General features: G+C 37.4%; 1 protein-coding gene across 1 annotated transcript in view; it reads left to right on the forward strand.

The window, feature by feature from the left end:
- Positions 1–384: 384 nt before the first annotated feature.
- LOC149213828 (uncharacterized) overlaps positions 385–21300 on the forward strand; it is a 59504-nt gene continuing 38588 nt past the window's right edge. The window contains exons 1-6 of the mRNA XM_089390813.1: positions 385–509; positions 721–924; positions 1251–1470; positions 1813–2013; positions 2462–2532; positions 2692–2851. Of these exons, the coding sequence (XP_089246939.1) occupies positions 818–924; positions 1251–1470; positions 1813–2013; positions 2462–2532; positions 2692–2851 (759 nt within the window). The 5' untranslated portion in view covers positions 385–509; positions 721–817. The remainder of the gene's footprint in view (positions 510–720; positions 925–1250; positions 1471–1812; positions 2014–2461; positions 2533–2691; positions 2852–21300) is intronic.

The following is a 21300-nucleotide window of genomic DNA, read 5'->3' on the forward strand; positions in this document are numbered from 1 at the left end:
TGGTTATTTGTTTTTCTTATTTTTTACTTTATATAAATCATAAATCCATACACAATATCATAAATCTATACCCAATATCTCATTTTCAACCCGAAAATACCAATACTCCAATCTTTCTCTATTCGTTTTTGTTTAGGTAAATTTCTCATATCCCATAAAATTACTCAATGAAATTTATGACGTTCAACTTAAATACTGAGTCATCAAATTCATGGTTTCAATTTTTTTATTTTATTTTCTTACTACGATTAAAAGGTTAAAAGAGCTTCACATAGGACGTCAATTCCAAGCTGCGTGGCAAATTTCATGAACCAGACATTGCAATTTTTTTTCCCTTGGACTTGGTCTCTTCTATTACTGAAATGTATATATATTACTGAAATGGACTTGGTCTCTTGAGGCCAGACCAATCTCTCAAAGCCTCATGAATCTCAGTCTGTTAATCAGCCTTTTGGTCAGGCCTGCTTTTTCTACATTGAACAGGCATTGTTCTACCCATATCTATAAAGGTAAACCATTTTCCTTTTTTTTTTGGTATGAATCCCAGAGCCATTACTAGATTCTGTTGTTGGGCCATTTTCAATAGTACTGGATACCTCCTTCCCTCCTGTTCTGATTTTTCCTATCGTTTTGGGAAATAAATTGAGTTTTATTTCCCAACCAATTGGCCATCTTATGAAGTATGAACATATTCTGCATCTCTGTCTGTACACAATGCAGGTTTGGTTTGGAAGGGCAACAGGCTGAGTACAAAGAACAGTTTTCCCTCATTTATTAACCATTCGGTTAGGTTGTGCCAAGCTGCTGAATTTATATCATGGGTTCGTTTCCAGCTGAAGAACGCTTGGATTATCCAGAAGCGAGGAGAGATGAGACTGTAGTAGACAACTATCACGGGGTGCTTGTACATGATCCTTACAGATGGTAAGATTTTTTTTAGTTTAATTTAGGAAAATTCTTAGCTGTTTACTGTTTGACAGAAAGCAAAATCACCCAATATTTCTCATCACTCAAACTCATGCCAATCTGGAGGGGCAGACCATGTTGAGAATGGAACCTGGAGAAAGGCTTATCACTTCATTTTAGATATTGTTTTCTTATGGGTAAAACCCTTTTTTGGGGACAGGCTACAGACTTACCATATTAGTTTTTACACAAATGGAAGATTAGAAATTGCCAGGAATTCATGTTTTACCATTTGAAGAAATGAATATAATTCAAAATTGTCTGGACGATTATTGTTCTGTCAGGCTAGAAGACCCTGGTGCAAAGGAGGTCAAGGATTTTGTTGAGAAACAAGTTTCCTTAACTGAATCCCTACTACAGACTTGTGAGACAAGAGGGAAACTGAGAGAGCGTATCACAACTCTTTCTGACCATCCTAAATATGGTTGTCCACGCAAACGCGGTGATAAGTACTTCTATACCTTCAACACTGGGCTCCAAGCTCAGAGTGTTCTGTATATCCAGGTATACTTCTGAGAAGAGATTGATAGGGATATTTTGTAAAGCTATAATTTAAAGGAACATAAAAAACTTCTTTCTGAATATGAATAAGTCATTTGTGAAAATTTGATTTGTTACTTGAGCATATTTTTATTCGTTTGTTAATACTTTTGTAGGGGCAATTTTTCCTTTTGTTTCTTTCTTCTTCTTCCTTTTTGAGTGTTGGGGAAATGGTTAAATCTGATTTGGTTTCTGTTTTCTTAACTTATTATATACAGGAAAATCCTTTCTTCTTCTTCCTTTTTGAGTGTTGGGGAAATGGTTAAATCTGATTTGCTTTCTGTTTTCTTAACTTATTATATACAGGAAAATCTGGAAGCAGAAGCAGAGGTCTTGCTTGACCCTAACACTCTGAGTGAAGATGGAACAACGGCATTATACTCTTATGCCATCAGTGAAAATGTAGAATTCCTGGCAGTTGGCTTAAGTGCCAGTGGCAGTGATTGGGTGAACATTAAGGTTATCCGGGTGGCAGATAAAAGTACAGAACCCGATTCTCTTTCATGGGTAAGTTTTCTGACCTCTTGTTAAACATCATGTCATTCATTTCACGAGTAGGCATTAGAAAAGACTCAACCAGCAAAGTATTTTCGAATAAGACATCCAAGGTGGTACCAATGAAAGTTCTAGTAGAAAAAAAAAACACTTGATAAGTTACAATACGAGTCTTAGGTAATCTTAGGCTGCAACCTACCTATAATTTTTTTAAAGCCATGTTTTTATTATTGGTGGCACACATTTCTCCACTTCAATATTGTAATTAACAACTGACAAAGAAATTTGTCACTTAGCTTCTAGTAGAGAGAAAACGGGATATCAGGACTATTTGTTGACAATATTTTTTTTTGATTTTGCATATAATGTGGTTATAAGTTGCTTTCACTATTGATTATTAAATATGTAGAAATGTTTTCGAATTATGTTCCTCAAATTAGGATTTTGCAATTGTCAACAGGTGAAATTTTCATCCATTACTTGGACTCATGACAACAAAGGTTTTTTTTACAGCCGTTATCCAGCTCCCAAGTCTGTTCTATCCTTTGGATGATAGTGCTACTTATATACTTTATCACAGTTTCTTATTAACTTTCTACTATTTACTTCTGTACTTTACCATAGCTGCTTATGTACGTTATCAGAATTGGTTATTATTTTTTCAAATATTCACTATTTTTCCCTTGACAGAGAACAAGGACTAGATGCAGGAACAGAAATAAATATCAATCTTGATCATCAACTGTTTTACCATTTCTTGGGCACTAATCAATCTGAAGATATTCTCTGCTGGAAAGATTCAAAACATCCCAAGTGGAAAGTTATCTCTAAAATAACTGAAGATGGAAAGGTTGGTAGAATATTATGTGACCTGTTCCAGATAAAATATGGCATTTTAGGTATTTTTAGATGGCTATTTCAATTGTATGGTTGTACAATATCTTTTTTTGTTGCTTGCACTCATATATTTTTGCTCATACTTTTAATATTTTGTATTCTTGCATGCTTTTGTGGACCGGTTATAACATAGAATATTGCCTTCAAATCCAACTAGTTATTAAAAAGGCTTGTTGAGTGATGAGATATTGCAATTTTGGGTCATGTATGTTGATAAGATTTGATTTGGCTTTGATGTTATTCAAAGACTCAAAAAAAGAAGTGTAGCCTGTCCGTTTTTTTTAATCCCCAAAATGATCTTATTCTTCTACAATTAATAATCATATGTTTTTGAAATTTCACCTAGTGCAAATTTTTTACAACCCCTCAATCCATGTTTCCCTTTGGCCCTTTTGTTATTGTTGGTCCATCCACTTTTGTGGCCTTCTATACTTCATATCTTTCCTTTGGATTGCAAATTTTTAGCATCGTATTTTCTTGAACTTTTTGCACAATCTCTTTATTTTTCTTTTGTTCTCCAACACCCATACGTGTTTTTTACTTTTTTCCCATGGAAAAAATTGCATTTCTATTGTTGAGCTTGAAACAAAAATGCATTCTTCATGTGCAATAGTATTGGAGCAAAAACATCTTGCCTTTTTGAACCAAATGTACCCCAGTCCTCATACTAACTGCCAACTTATCATACTTGACAAAATATTTTGACTTTTCAAGTTCATGGTATGAGGAAAAACTACTCAAAAAATAGAAAATATTGATTGTTCATATCTATACATCTGCTCTACAAACTAAGTGACCTATACATATGAAAATATAATAACAAAGAAATCGTCTAGATGATCAAGTTTCAGTTGAAAGTGTCCTCATCAGCTTGCGAGGCGGTGAGAGGAGACTAGAGAGTTTATTGGCCTTCTTGTTCAGCTCTTACAAAACATGATTTATAGTGAACCTAGTGGAAACAAAGGGACATCTCAGTCAAGTGATTTTTAGTTGCTAATAAGTTGATATTGTACATTTTTGAGAACCTTGTATCCATTTCACTACCAAGGAAGAATCTCCAAAGACCTGAATTTCTCTTATTCCTCTATTAAATGCTTTTCTCATTTAACTGTTTTTGAGGCCAACAACTCTACAAGATTGTTAGCCCACCTTCCCGAGTTCCCCTTGAAAGAAATATAATGATTTTTAAAACTCGTACATGTTTTTTATGACATTATTCATCTTATTTTTGTAATATTGAAACATTTACATTGAAGCCATACACATAGACTCTATATAAAAATAGAAAGAAAAACAATAACATTCATACACAATACTTAGAGATTTATCTTGGAAACCTTTAATTGGGAAAACCAACGGGCCTTAGAGTTGCACCTCTATTTCTCATTGTATTAACTTCACCATTTACAATAAAACATATAAGATTCCACAACATACAAAACTCTAATATGTTACCTTGGATTAGATTACAACCATATTAACTTGGATTAGATTACAACCCTATTTACTTGGATTATATTACAACCCTGCTTCCTTTATTGGAGTGAGATTACAACGCCAAGACATGCATGGTGTGGAGGTATCCATGCGAATAATTTATCCATGCACCATGAAAAGAATATAGCCATGCATCATTTGAAGACATGCAACACATTCCCAACATTCTCCCACTTGTTTTTTTTTTTTTAAACAATAGGCTTGAGATTTATAAGATTTACAATTCAAGTTATCAATGCCCATTGCTTCTCTACACCAAGAGAATTTCTCAGTACTAATAGATTTTTTTAAGAAAGAAGTCTTCGAGATGCATCACATAATGGATCCTAAAGACTTCTTTCTAAATATTTCTACTCACAGAAGCCTCAATTCAGTTACTAATAGATTTCGTCAATGAGTTTGCAATATTCTTCAAAGTGTCAACATTCATCAACAAACCTCCTTGTCTTCAACCATGTCTCCCATAAAATGGTACTAAACATGGATATGCTTTAGAATTATAAGTAGGGTTCTTTGCTAGAAATATTGTACTCTAACTATCACAATGTAAATTTGCTGTGCAAATCCAATACCTAAACGCAATCTCTGTAACCAGATTGCTTCCTTACTTGCATGGTTGGCTACCATGTATTCAACTTTTTTAGTTGAAAGTGCATCTACAACCTATCTCTTTCTTATCCAATTGATTGATCCTCCAAATAGGTTAACACACAATCACTTGTAAATATTTTTTTATCCACAACCTAGTTTGTGTCAACAAAGGCATGTACATTGAACACTTTGTTTGGTCTAGGTAATCCTTGGCAGCAATTTGCATAAGTTGTAGTGTCATGCAAATAAATGAAAACCCTCTTTACAATTATCTAATTAAACTTCCCTAGTTTGGACATGTACTTTCTCAATGCTCCCATTGCATAGGCAATGTTTAGTCCAATACAAACCAATGCATACATCAAACCACCAACAACACTAGCATAGGGGACATGAGACATGTCATTTTCCTCTTCCTATGTCTTAGAAAAATGATCTACAAATATATTTGCACATATATGAATAGGAACCTTGATCAATTTACATTCCTACACATTAAACTTCAGTAACATTGTTGCAACATATTTCCTTTGATTCAACCATAGTTTCTTGTTTTCTCAATCTCTCTTAATTTCCATGTCCAAAATTAAATTTGCAACACCTAAATTTCATCTCAAATTCAAAAGACAATTGAGTTTTAACATCCTTGATGATTTTCTTGTTGTTTCCAATATGCAACATATCATCAACATACATGACCACATAAATAAAATGATTACCAACTAGCTTAAAATTCACACAACGATCAACTTTTCTTTTTAAGAAACCAAGTCCCAATATATAAGTATCAAACTTTGGATGACACTGTCATGTCCCTTGTCTAAGAGATGACTATAAGGGAAACAATTGATTTAATTAGCTTTAAATGTGGTCAGGAGAATAAGGAGGAACTTTATCAAGTCACATTATTATGTATTTACTTTTCCATGGCATTGGCTCCCATGGAATACTTACCCATGGTATAAGTAACCATGGAATGCTTATCCATGGTATTGGATGGCCAAAGATTATAAAAGGGGGAGCTCAAGATCATTCTTTAAGCATATCTAGATATCTGATGGATTGTGTATGGCTATTGGATATTTCTTGAAGGTTTATAACCTTGAGCATGATCTTCTTCAGTGGAGCAATTACCCACTCTAGTTGATTAAAATAACTAGCCTTTTGTTGGTGAAAGACTCCACCCTAACTAGTATTAAAGGAGGAACCATCTAGGTTTCTCATTGGATTTCAACAAATTCATTAGAGAGGTCATTGTCTGCCATTTATATCTTCAACCATTTCTGTCATCTTGTTGGTGTCTTAGCAGGTTCTCATGTACATTCACATTCATCTTTAATATAATAAGGTTGCTTTTGTTGCTTGTTCTTACTGTCAAATGAGAGTTTCATGTTAAATTTTATGTGATATGTCCTTACATTAATAATTAGTAGAAAATCATTGGAAATGTGATTTTTCCAAAGTGTTAGTTAAAAATATCTCAATGGTAATTGTGAAAAATTATTGTGAAATCTAGTGTGGCACATTGCAATGGTATCAAAGCTGGTTTTGTTGCTAGACTTAGGGTTTAAATGGTAATTTTATCAGTGCTTGGATTCATAAGTGTTCATGGAAACCAAATTCTTGTGTGGGATTGAATTTGTTTTAGTGGTAGATGAAACCCTAGATAGGGCTCGAAGTAATTCAAAATTAGGGGACTAAATAGTTTTGCAGGAGAGGACAAAATCGTGTGTGTTTAAGGGACATAATTAGAGGTTGAATCAATATAGTTTTGGGCCTGAGATTTACAAAGGCCAATAATATGCAAGGAGCCCATGTGAATTATCTAGGTATGTGAAAGAAAGTGCACAACCGAGATAGCAGGGTTACATCAACGCACATAGGTATATCTCACTTTGCGTGATCAATAAGTCATCCTATAGTTGTGTAGGTTGTATTGTAATGTGCACCAATCTACAGGGTTAATCCATGTTAGCACAATGACAACATGAGTCCGAGAAGTATAGTTGTGGGTTGAATCGACATAAAGTGAAGTCATCTTTGCGAGCTAAGCCACATTGCCATAGTGATAATGGAGGCTACGATTCATAGCCATGGGTCAAATTCATCGTAAGATGAGCCTACTTTGTGGGGCTGGCCCACATTAAATCAATAACAATTGGAGGATGAGAGTATAACTACAGATTGAATTGTTGTAAGGTGAAGTCATCTCTACTGGTTGAGCAACATTGTGACAATGATAATAGAGGTCAAGATCCATGACTGTTGGGATGAATCATTTTTAAGGAAGGGACTGAATACTTAAATCATTTTTCAATAAAATAATGAGTTTTCATAGTCGACATACTGTTGCTGAGCAGTTATGTAGTGGTTGTGGGGAAGTACAAGCGATCTGGTGGCTACATTGTCATCTTCATATAATTGTTATGACCATTAAAAGAGAATTGAATTCTCCTGTAGATTGCAAAACTGTGAAAAATTGTGGAGGGATGAATTGGTCCAATAAGGGGAAATAATTGCTATGGGAATCAAGCTTAATTATTATGTGGAGGTTTGAATTATCCAACAGTGGGATCAAAGCATGGACAATGTGGAATATTTGTCTCCAATCTCTCGCATTGTGAATTTCATCATTGATTATTTGCTGCAGTGGAGTCTACAAGACTCTTAGTTGTTATGTGGTAATTGAGTGGTAAAATTGAGGTTTTGGTTGTTGCTAGGTTAAGGTGTAAGATTTTGGTCTACATTGAAAGAAATAAGAGCATATAAATATCTGACTCTATCCACTAACATTTTTGTGCAAGAAGGAACTATGTAGCATAATGTGCTGGAGATTCTTTTATTTATCATAGTAATTTCATCAATAATAGAAATATTTGATGGTTTTGTTTGGTTTTCCAATGTGGAATCAAGTTTTAGGTCAAATTGTGCTAAATTTCTAACTTGCTGCAAAAGGGAATAGGTTCTTTACTCGGGAAAATGAATAAATTGACTACAAAATTGTGTTGTATTCCATGGTGCAAAACACCCAACAATGCTTTCCAAAGTCTGAGAAAACAATACTGGCTTCCGTTATATAGAATCCATATAGTGCTCAATGACATGCATGATGTTGAATCCCTTGCATTTGATCAACAACACTGTGCACCATGTCTGCTTCGTGATAGTTGCTGGGATGGATCTTTAACTTGTACGAGCGCAGTTTCATCCGTGAGTGCATGTTGCACTCACTGTTATTCCTGTTCATGCTGCAACTCATTCATCTGTTTGTGCAACTTCATGTTCTTCCTGAGTTGTTGCTTTAGCACATGCAACTCCTTTGATCCATTCTTTGTCTTCGTGTGATCTTTATGTCACGCCGTCACCTCATAGCCGGAGTCTCCAAAATTTCTTTCATCATCAATGGATCTGCTTGAGCTTGCAACCTTGTTCCACCTCCATGTTGTCAACAACCCTCCTCTTGCATTGATTGCATTTGGTATGTTGTCTTAAGCTGTTGTTCATGATGTTGCTCACTGTGATGCTGCTGTTGTCATCTCTTGATGTCCTTGTCTACGAACAACTTGATGTCTTTGTCGGTAGGCAAGTCCATAGACACTTGATCGACTGCAACCCCAAGTGTGCTCTGAATGGTGTCTTCACCTCTACTCTCCTAGAAACCATTGTACATGTACTTTTGGGAAGCATATGAACGCCTGCGATACTTGGAGACATGGTAACACTCATGGCAAGCAATCTTTCAGTCAAAAACCAAAATGAACATGAGAACTGACTTGCAACATACTTGGGTGAATGATCATGAAGGTTGCACAATTTCGGCCGGGAGGTCGGGAGACCAACTGCTAAGATTGCATAAGGCACAGTCTGGGCTGCTGGGAGACTGAATGACTGCTAGAACTGCGCAATGCACAATCCAGTTTGGCTATTGACTGCTGGGATTTCACAATGCGCAATTCCAGCTGGGAAGGACTACTGGCCCAAGGACTTTAACTTGAAGGTCAGCCTTCCTTCCCCAGATTACACAATGCAGCCTTGGTGGAGGCAGAGTCCGGGCCAGGGTTAGTTCGACTCGCCGACGGGAAACTGAAAGAAAATAAGATAGTGAATGCATGGCCAAACTAAGTGATAGCAGAAGTGATTGATAGTGCATGAAAAACATGAATGAAATATTCAACAAACAAATCAACATGCATGTGGGTGAGGCATTTCGCCAGTTGGGCGAACGTCCTTTCAAAACAATTTCATGCATGCGACAACATTGAGATAGCAACAAAAATTGAAATAGAGCTAGGAAAAGCTAGAATACATGTAAACGACAACAAGCATTCAAAGAAATCAAGCAAATAGTACTCACACAAGCGAAAACAAAAAAAGCGATAGAAATGCAGCACAAGGCATGGGAAGCGGGCTTACCCAAAAAAAACTAATCTGAATGTGTCGACTACTCCTAGATGTGATGTGGGATGTCATAGCTGCAAGGCTGATGTGAGGAATGAGCTCTGAAATGTTCGGTTGATGAGTTTTGATAACATCGTGGTTGTGACGCGCATGCCACCAATCTAGGGGAAGCGAAACTTGGTGGGAGGTTTCTGAATTGCTCCATGCATGTAACCTCCAACTACTAAACATAGATCCCTGAGGCAAGGGATGTATTTGCATGCTACCTTAGGAGAAGCAGCCTATGCATGAAAGTCTGTCTGGCTCAGTCCTGGAGGGAACCAGTCAACTCAACTGCACATGCAAGAGGTTGTTCCACTGCTTGAAGGAAATGCGCATTTATGGTTGGGAGCTAGGTTGGCTACCCGGGAGATTTTTGCATTTTTTGGGCAGAGCAGCTCACTACTACCCAGATTTGCACAAATTCTGGGGTGAGAAACCTTGTTGGGGAGATTTGCGTAAATCTTGTTAGGAGCATTGGTGGGTAGAATTTCAAAATCCTGGAGCCCCGTAGGATGCCAGAGAGGATTGCACAATTTATGGAGGGAAGGTTGGTTTCCCTCCAGAAATGCTCAATTTTCAAGGGGAAGCTGCTCAGCTTGCAGCTGGACCAAGTCTAGGTGAACAACCTGTGAGGGGAATGAATCAAGCTGTGAATGACAGGCTGCGTTTGTGCAAGAAAGACACTGAAGCTTTTGAACTTGATGAAGCAAGGCAAGCTGCTATGAAGGTTGGAAGGGAGGCTCCAAAATGAGGCTAAGGCAAAATTTTGGAGGGTGGTTGTAGCCGCTACAACATGACCTTTTATGCCATCTTTGTAACTAATAAAGAGACATTTATTAGCTTTATTATCTAACTTCTATTTTCCTTTGGAACACGTACATTAGCATCACAACCAAAAGCCTTGAGATTTTTAAGAAATGGTTTCTTACCAGTCCATGCCTCATTAAAATATTTGTCAACAAATGTTGGTGAGGATGATAAATTTACCAAATAACATGTAATATCCACTCCCTACCCACAATTATTATCCTAATCTGACAACAATGAGCATTCTTCTTTCCTTTTCCATAAACATCCTATTCATTCTTTTTGTAACTCCATTCTATCGAGATGTGTTTAGAGTAGTCTTGTGTCTTTATATTCCACACTTCTTATAGAAATCGTTGAATTCATTTTTGCAAACTCTCCACCATTTTCTTGTCCCTATTTTATTACTTCCCCTTCTTGTCTCTACTCCCATACCAAGATATTTGAGAGGCCATTTAGAGGATGAATACTTGTAAAGTAGTAGATTGGAAAGGGTTCTAAGCATAGCTCGGGGTCTTCATGTTACAGATATTCATGGGTATTTATGCTATAGATATCCACCCTGTTGACTTGTTCAACCACGTGGTTTGCATGAGCTTTCCGTAATCTTGGTCACATCACATCATTCACCTAATTCAAGATCAAGCCCTAGTAGAGATCCCAATAATTAATTGTCATTCATGGTTGGCCACACGTTTCCAAAATGTATGCTATGACCTTCCATTTGCATTTTTCTCGAGGGCTTGAGAGGATGCAACTCAGAGCTGTTATTGAGGAGGCATGACATCACTCCTCAAAATTATGTTGTTGTGTTGTGAAATTTCAAAAAACATTTGATTATGTTCCCTTGTGAGGCTTCATTCTAGAGACTTAGAGATATTGGTATCTCTAATGCATTATTGGCTGCCACAATGCACCTATATGAGTTAGTACTTGGTCATTTCTGCATGTCATAGGGGATTTTAGGTTTTATCAAGAGTACCACTGGGATCAAACAAGGTTGCCCCTTATCCCTCACATTGTTTGAGATTTACATTAATGAGTTGGAATCCTTTTTGCATGAGCACATCTAGGAGGGAGATGGGTGTCTCCTCCATCATGCCTTAATTTCTATCTTGCCTTTCAATAATGATGTCGTCCTTTTAGCCTCATCGCTCGATGGGTTGCAGAGACAATTGGATGCCTTTTCTCTCTTGTCTGGCCTTCAATGGTTAATGGTAAACCTAGGTAAAACCAAGGTCATGATCGTCAATGGGTCGAAGAATACCCTCTTTGATCACCATTTCTTTTTTTAGAGGGAAGAAAATTGAGACCACTTGCTCATATAATTACTTGGGAGTTCTATTCATGGGACCTTAATTCAGTTTTCTTGGCACCCTTCCCTTCAACCTCGAGTCAGCAAGATTTATGGTTCCCTGGCCCTCCTAGAGAGGTGGTGTTTCTGAAACGCGTTTTAGGACATATCTTCCAAGATGTCATTCATGGACACTCTTGTGTGGCCCACAATTTATATGGCTCTAAGCTTTGGGGACCTGGTTTATTAGAGTATGATTGGTCTTTGGTAGAAAGAGTATAGCTTTTCCTCCTTTTCTGCATTATTAGGTGCACGTAGATAGTTCCTTGACCCATCATCCTTATAGAGTTTGGTGCCCGCTCCTTTTGGCTTGAGACAATGTTTGGCCTTGTCTCACTTCTAAATCATCTTTAGAGCTTTGTAGATACAACAAACGGGTGTGATTGGTATCCAAACCTGGTCTATTTTTTATTAGAGTCTATTGCAGTAGCTAATCCTTCAGCTTGATTTTTGTGTTGGTACTGTTAGCCCCTGAGGTGTAGTGCTGCTATTTTTAGCGAAAATTTCCCCTGTTTTAGCTCCGACATCCATGTCTCCTCTTGCTCCGCTTTGGCCATAAGCCGTGTTAGCCCTGAGGTGCTGATCTACATGGATCCAAGAACTCTCTAAGTCTTTAAAAGTTTTTAAAAAGATCAAAACAATCTCATGATAAGAGCCCTTAGAATGGCAGAAAAACACTATCGGGAGGCAAAAACGCGTGAAAAACAAAGTATAGAAGGTCTAAACAATGAAATGCACAGTAGCCGTCAGATCTGGCCGGTCAACGGTTTAGATCTAATCGGCAGATCACAATCGGCAGATATCGACACAGACTATATGGAACTTGTGATGGCGATCAACGGAGTCAACATGGACCGTCGATCAAGCATGCAAATCGATGGCCCACGTTGCATCGTAGAATTGTAATCGACAAACACAATGGAGCGTGGCTATATGCATATACATATATGCGATGCAATTGGCTGGACCCGATGGGAATATAACCATTATTGTATAAGATTTGAGATCCACCGAAAGGCATTTTCCTATGTATTCTGCATATTTTCGTTATTTAACGAAATGCAAAGGAACAGGGTCGAAGCGACTTGCGATAGCAATGCTAGGTGGACCCGATAGGATATGAAACGTAGTTATGAAAATTTCAAATTCGGTGAATAGTGTTCTCTGCGGATTTTCCCATGTTTTACGTTCTCTGTGTAAACAGAGAACAACTGTTTCTGAAGGAATTTTAAGTCCCACTGCACTCTTACGTTGTAGAATAGGTGGCCACCTCCCCTTTATGCATTATGCAATGATTATTTAATGCTAAAAGAGGGATTCGAGTGGACAGAGGCTAGGAGATAGAAAGTCGAAAAGGGGAAAAAACAACAGCACGGTGCAGCGAAACCAATAGAAATGGTCATGGAACATCGCTGGCACGAGCGAGCCACTTGATAGCGCGACAAAATTACCAGAATTCAGTTACTATGTTGTTAGAAAAGAGCCCTCTGACTCATGTTTTTCTGATTATGGCATCAAAGTAGTTAGAAGAAAAAGGGGATAGATTAAGACATCTTGAGCCTCAGATAGTTTGAGAAGTATTGTAAAAAGCATATAAATGGTTGAAAGTTGGAGGGAATAGAGGTTCAACTTTTGGGGACTATGGATACTCTATTCCTCGCAGCATCTCATCTTCATTCCAGTAATACAAGCTTCTTTTGCTATTACATGTTCAATTTCCATTTCCTACTCTGTTCTAAGCTTGCACTTGAATAGGTTATTCATGTTTTCTTTTGTGTCTAATGCCAGATAACTGTCATCTTATCTCTGCATTGATAAATTAGATTTGCAAGCTTCATTTACTTTCTATAGCTAGCCATTCATATGTGTTTATGTATGCATCTGCTAGTACGTTCAGTATTCTCCATCTATCCATTGAATCTATAAACTATTGAGCATTAGTGGTCTAAAGCCTTGTCAAACTAAGGGTGTTCATGCATGTCTGGAATGAAAACATAGTTGAAACAGTCATCTAACTTGATCGAAACCATCATCCATTCCAATAGTTCCGAGAACGATATTGAAGATTTATATGTTACCAGGGATCTCTAATCTACAACCTAGGAGAGCTTCCTGGGGTGCTAACAAAATTGGCGCCGTTGCTGGAAGAGGAGATTGAAGCGCAACTTCCCTTGGGGATGACATAGATCCAACTTTGATGATATACAAAGTCTGGACACTTTTTCAGTTGTAATCATCTATCTGGTGACTCTACTGGAGGACGATCCTCTTGGCGACTCCACTCCATGATGCTGCCTCAGTTTGTAAGGCATACTCGGAGAAATTCACAAAAGACACAAGTGGTCCCAGTACCTGACCCTGAAAGAATCATAAAAGAAATAAAGGCATTGCAGAAAGGAGCATCAGGTTCAGGTAGTTCTAAACAATATTCTATATCTCTCAAGGAAATCCTATAATAGAAAAAATACATGTTAAGATTATAACATTTAATACTAGCAGTGAAGAAAAAATATCAAAGACTCATAGAGCTCCTTATTCTTTAGGTTCTCCTTTTGTTGCAAGCCCAAAGGAAACCTCTCCTCCTATCCATCATACTCATTTAGTCTTATCAGTCACTCCTCAACCCTCTATCATTCAGACTTCCAGTACCTTTATAGCCACCACAGCTATGGCATCGCCGACAAAAATGGAAGGAATCATAGCTGCTAGGTATGGACCCTTAGTACTGCCCACTCCTTTGAATCCCATGCCTACTCAAGAATATCAAAAGTATATGCCTAAGTTCATTGGGACTGAAGGTGTTATAGCCGAAGAACATCTTGAATCATTCTATAGCTATGCTGATAACCTGGACATTAGTGAATATGATGTGTGGATGAGACTCTTTGTCCAAATCCTAGATGGAGAGGCTAGAAAATGGTTTAGAGAATTGACCCCAAGGTCTATAGCAGATATTGAGGTTTTAGATGATGTATTCCTAAAGCATTGGAGGGATAAGAAGGATCTACTCTACTACCACACTGAGTTTGGCAACTTAAAGAGGGAAAATGGTGAGTTGTTGTACGATTTTAATAAAAGGTTTAACTGCATGTACAACAAGATACCAGCTGAAGTAAAACCCACCACTACCTCTGCTAAACTCACCTATGCCAGTTCTTTTGATTCTAAATTTTATCTACTATTGAGGGAGAGACGATGTGCTACCTTGGATGATATGTAGGATGCAGCGTTGGAAGTAGAATCAAACATCATGGCTGCAGAGAAGCTCAAGGGGAATGTTGATAGAAGGAGACAGAGGGGTGAATCCTCATCATCCTCAGATCCAAAAATAGATAAAATGACCAAGATGATAGAGTCATTAGGCTCTGAAATCTCCAAACTAAAGGTTGAGCAGCATCCTAGGAAAGGAAGAGTTCCTAACACCTTTGCTCCTAGAAATCTGAATCCATATACAAGAACTAATGAGCAATTGTAGATTCTGCAAAGAAGCAAAGATGTCAATGAAGACCAAAGGGTGAAGACCCCTTTCCAAAGCATAGTCATGGAAGAAGAGCAGTTTGAAGAAGATGATGAGATCCATTGTATGGAAGATAAAGGCAGTGCCTCCTTTTTGACCTTAGCTACTTATGAAAAGTCATTATTTAATGACCAGATCAGTCAAGAGTGGGACAGTGAAGTTGTTCTGCACACTGATGGTCGACACATATATGATCTGAGGTCGAAGATGAATAATGCCAAGGAAACTATTGTTCAAAGAGTTGTTGTTCCTTCTATACAACAAGCTAGAAAGAAGAAACAACCAGCAGTTGATCCCATCATCCTCAAAGCTCCAGCTCACGAGGTAAGAGGCCTTGACAACTCTCCTTCTCCTTTCAGTTTTAAATCAGAAATTCAAAAGCTAAGCATACCTATACCTCTAATTGAACTAGTGAAGAATGATTCCTTCAAGAGATCTATCCTCGAGGCCCTTGAGCCTAAATCCATCCAAGCCTCCATTGACTATGTAAATCTGCAAGACGACAAACCAGTTGTTGTTCTCAGCCCAATGATTGAAAATTGTGATGACAACTCCCCATCATTTTATGTCTCTTTGACTATTCATGAAAAAATCCTTCACAACTGCCTTCTGGACACAAGAGCCAACCATAATCTAATGCCCAAGGCTGTCATGTATGAGTTGGGTCTTGACATTTCCAAGTCTTATCATGCCCTGTCTTCTTTTGACTCTAGAAAAGTGAAATATTTGGGATTAATCAAAGACCTAGCCATCACCTTGTCTGAGTTGCCTATGAAGAGCATGATGATAGATATTCTGGTAGCAGATGTACCCCCCAAGTTTGGCATGTTGCTTTCTAGAGGTTGGATCAAGAGATTAGGTGGAACAATGCAAAATGATCTATCCTATGCTACTGTCCCAGTTTTTGGAGGTGAGAGTAGGAGATTCTACAGAGAAGCTCAGTTGGATTATATCATCAGTGATGAAAGGAATCCCACTAATCATCCCATCTATGCTATCGACACTAATTTTGGAGCTTATATTCTTCAGATTGAAGAATCCTAGTTGGCCTCCACGCAGCTTAAGAAACCGGTTTGCCAGATCACAGAGGAAGAAGGCCCACAAATTTGGGACATGTTCTTTGATGGAGCTTGCTCTAAAGAAGCCACAGGGGTAGGGGTAGTCCTTGTGTCCCCCACACAAGAATGCATTCATTTATCTTTCAAGTTAACTTTTCAGGTCACAAATAACATAGCAGAGTACAAAGCCTTGATATTGGGCTTAAACACTGCTAAAGAAATGGGCATCAAAGGTCTGAAGGTGTTTGGAGATGCAGACCTTATCATTCACTAGGTCAACAAAACTTTCCAAGCAAAGAATCCAAGGTTGAAAGCATACAAAGACGAGGTATGGAAGCTTAAGGGTTCTTTTAATAGTTTCAGCATTTCTTACATCCATAGAATGAAGAACTAGTTGATGAGCCCCGGAAATGGGTAACTCTATGGGCCCATTTTGCCTATTATTCTCATTTAATCCACCATTCTACATAGTTTTATGCATGCTTTTGAATATATTTATGTTAATTGAGTGAGTGGGAATAGTAACTTTACCACAAAGTCTAATACGTGTTTATTGCAGATTTTTGGACATTTTTGGACCAAGACCAGGCATTTATGAGCAGATTGGTAGCCAAATTTGAAGAACCCTTCCTACACTAAATGAACCCTTCCTCGAGTTCTCCACTAATAGCTCGGAGCTCAACAGCCCACCAAAGATGATTTCAATGGGCAGCCGAGCAAGTCTAGTGAAGTGGTTGTTATCTGCAGTTTTGGGCAGCAAAGCTCCTAAAGTTTAGGAGGACTGTTGGGAGTCAAAACTTGCATAAATAGGAAGGCTTCAAGCCTTATGAGTTTAGCCATTTGATAGTATATTTTCGCACTTTAGTGCAACCTTGTAATCAACTCATTTTCGAGCTTCTTCTTGCAGACAGTTTTGTGATATAACTATTTTTTTTTTATCAATGAAGATGAATCCAGCTTTGGACCAGTTCTGATCTTTCCTAGAGGGCTGTAGCTCTTGGGGCTGGGCCCAACCCAAGTTCCCAGTACCTCCTTTGTGTACTTCTGTGTGTTTTTATTGCATTCATAGAATAATTTATGTTATTTAGGTTAAATCTTGCTTTGTTACTTAGGCTGTTTTTGATGATTAAGATAGTTGTTATTGCTTCAGGTTGATTTGATAGTTTGATAACAGAAAATATCCACAAAAAGGCTACCAAGTAGTCCTTGATCTCCTTTCTCCCTCCTTGGGACCATGAATTGAGACCAAGGTACACTTGCTGCCACAAAGACACTATTTTTGTCGTCCAATGCATTACTAGTGTTAGGTTTTGAGTTGGAAAAGTTGATATTTGTTGTGATTTCATGCTTAGATCTATTCTTGCTCAGTTTTCATTTCTTTCTTTCATAACTTCCTGTCTATAAATTTTTGTTCATCACTTTAGGTTAGAATTAGATCAAAATAGATAAAACTCTGTTTTCTTAGTTTTGCTTGGGTCATTTTTGGAAAGAATTGTGCAGAACACCTGTAAGACACTCTATCCTATCTTTCCTCCATCATACAACCTTCTCTAGCCCCTCTCTCAAGATTTCCTTCACTCATTCGCCACACTTTCCCAACTTGCCCTAATTTCTACATTTTTGTGCAACATTGCTTCCTTCACCTTTGAACAAATCCAACCATCTTCTTCACTCCCGAGCTTCATTCACCAGGTCCCAGACCCCTTAACATTTCTATCCATCCTTCATTTCCACTTTCCCACAGTTTTTCCACCTTCAACCCTATAAAAACCACTTTCGGCTTGTTCTTGTAGAACTTCCTGTAGAACTTCCTGTAGAATTTTGTGTAGATCCCCTACCAGGGAAAATTTTACGAACCCCCCTAAATTTATAAATATAATAAATGGGCGAATCTCCATGGTATATAGGAAAAATGGAAGGCGATTTTATCAATAATATAATATGTATATATAATTTTTTGGCGAATCTCTCATCAGGCATGGCGAATATTTTACTCAATTATAAAATCTTTTAAGATCTTGGCGAGTCTTTCACTAAATAATAAAACTTTGTAAAGTCCTAGTGAATCTTAGCATAGGCTACATGCTGGTTTAATTCCCCCATTTAAATAGGCTACATTCCAGGTGAATACAATGGGTCAATACCATGTGGCATTTTGGTGAATACCATGGGTCAATACCATGTGCCATTTTTATTTTTATTAATTAATAATGGTTTTTTGCATTGTATTAATAACAATCTAGTCGATGGTATTTGTTCCATAGTATTTTGGCCATAGGTTTCACCTAAATATAATCCATTTTTTGAGTGTTAGTAAATATAAGGTGACTTATGGAGTAAATATAAAAAAATGTTTTATTTGTTTACCATACCTCTCGTTTATTTATATTTTTATTAATTTACCATACCTCTTTTACAAATATGGTATTTGGCCCATAGGATTCACTTAAATAAAACCTCTTTCTTGAGCCTTCATAAATAGAACAAGGGTTATGGACTAAATATAAAAAGAGGTTTTATTTATTTACGATACGTCTAGTTTATTTATATTTTTATTTATTCACCATACTGTTTGAGTAAGTATAAAAAGACGTTTTATTTATTTACCATAACTCCACTTTACTTATATTTTTATTTGTTTACACTGTTACATGTATCTAAGGTGACTTATGGAGTGAATATAAAAAATGTTTTATTTATTTACCATACCTCTCATTTATTTATATTTTTATTAATTTACCATACCTCTTTTATAAATATGGTATTTTGCCCATAGGATTAACTTAAATAAAACCTATTCTTGAAAATGGGTGAATGGATTCACTTAAATAAAACCTATTCTTGAAAATGGGCGAATGGAAGGTTGTAAGTCCTAATTTCAAGGGCTAAATTTACCTTTTTTACCCTCTCCCTTAAAATAAGGTGGGCTATTTGAGGTGATTTGTAAAAATGTACTATGATACAAAATATTCGCCCACTAAAAATTTAAAACCCCTTAATTTCGCCAAAGGGCGAACATTCGCCCCTAAAATTATCCTTGTCCCCTACAGCCTCCTTTAGAAGTTCATGCGAGTGATTTTTCAAAGTCCGATCATGGTGGAAATATCCAGAAGGGTGCTAGGGACTCCTTAGGTCCTCTCCACACCTTCCAAATCTCCTGCAAATTCCCACTCCATTTCTTTTTTCCAATAAACCTTTGCATAGTCACAAATAGCTAAAACACATGCATAATAATTCTCCATAAAATTGCTCAAAAATACAAAAAGAATATTTTTCCATATTTTCCTTCAGAAGTAGCTTAAATACATGCATTTTACCTTTTCAAGAGTCAATGGCATCTAGTTCAACAGTTTACATCTCTTTTCTTGCACAAGTAATGTTCATCGATAAAACTAGGGTTTGCCAGTGTTTGTGTTTCCTTTCAGCTTTCATATTTTTTCTGCAAGTAGACTAGCCTCTTTTGAGTTAGCTTCCTTCCATCACAGTTAAAAGCCTCATCTGAGAACTCATAGAAGTTTGCTTGATCTCCTAGCGAACTTGTGCCAGCTAATCAAGTGACAGCCTGCAGTAAGAGCTAGTACTTGTGCATATAGCACCATCGCTTCCAAGTTTGTTATGAACTACCAGGTTGATAAAAGTAAAGTAGGGAGTCCCAGGAGTTGAAACATCATTCCTGCAATACTAGATCTCACCATATTTTTGGCACTATTGCCGAGGAAGCGTCAAAGTATTTTGTGATTACTACTTTTCTTATATTTTCTACTACAACCTTCAGCTAAAGTAGTTTATTTCAGCAAGAGTAGAGTAGTTGTTTCATTTCAATTCTGTAAAAGTAGATTAGACCATTTCCTGCTTTCATTTCAATTCCGCAATTTCATTTCAGCAAGCGTAGATTAGCATTTCCTGCTTTCATTTCAATTTCACAATTTCATTTCAGCAAGCATAGATTAGCATTTCCTGCTTTCATTTCAATTCCGCAATTTCATTTCAGCAAGCATAGATTAGCATTTCCTGCTTTCATTCCAATTCTACAATTTTATTTCAGCAAAATAGATTAGTCCTTTTTTGCTTTCATTCCAATTCTGTAATTTCATTTCAGCAAAATAGATTAGTCCTTTCCTGCTTTCATTTCAATTCTTCATTTTTATTTCAGCAAGATAGATTTTAGTTAGTTGCAGTTCAATCTATTTTAGTGTTTGCAGGTACAAGCAGAGAAAAGAAACAAAAATCACCCAAAAAAGAGATTTCCTTTCATGCCTCGTAGGAATAGAGACAATTTAGGAAAATTCCTACCCAACACCCCCACCACATCATTAAGTCACCCTTCTCTCTCCTTTGGTGGCAGTGATTCAGAAGAACCTATAGGTGAACCTCAAGAGATATATGAAGATCCTATAACAGAAGAAGAGCAAGAAAGTATTCCTCCTGAGACCATGGTTGAAAACAGAAACGGTAGAGGAAATTGGGAGAGAATAGAAGGTGCCTTTCCCATCCAAGAGACCAATGGGAACAAAAAAATGAAAAACATAAGTCCCTCAGCCTTACCTCACTTCCATGGATTGACTACTGAAGACCTTGATACCTTCTTGTTTGAGTTTTCTATCCTTTGTCGAACTTATGACTATGCAGAAGATGAGAAAAAGTTGAAACTCTTTCCCTCCACCCTCAAGGATGCAACACTACGCTGGTTCATGGGGCTGCTTGGAAACGATATCACAACTTGGGCTCAGATGTAGCAAGCCTTTAACAAAAAATACCGGGACTATTGTAGGTCATAGGATACAAAGGAAGAAATCTTTCGAATGACCATGGGAAGTGATGAATCTTTATAAGACTATGAAGAGAGGTTTCAACTTAGTTATAAAAGGGCCAGGTGCACACTTGACCCCGAATCTCTGAAGTTGGTCTTGCTCAGAGGAGTCCCTAAAGACCTTCTAGATACCCTCCATTTGCTGGCTGGGGGAGACATTTACCAGCTACCTTATGATGAAATAAAGACTGTGTTTAGAAACCATTCTAGGGCAGCCAGAAAGAGAGGTAGGGGAAGTCAACCCTTAGCCAGTACCCCTTTATCTAGTTCATTCCTTAAAAATGAGTTTGCAAATCAGATGGAAGATTTCAAAAGCGAGATGAGATAG

The sequence above is a fragment of the Pinus tabuliformis genome, chromosome 1_1, assembly GCF_031772625.1.
Source record: "Pinus tabuliformis cultivar Carrire ecotype Pingquan chromosome 1_1, CPIR1, whole genome shotgun sequence".
Classification (NCBI taxonomy): Eukaryota; Viridiplantae; Streptophyta; class Pinopsida; order Pinales; family Pinaceae; genus Pinus; species Pinus tabuliformis.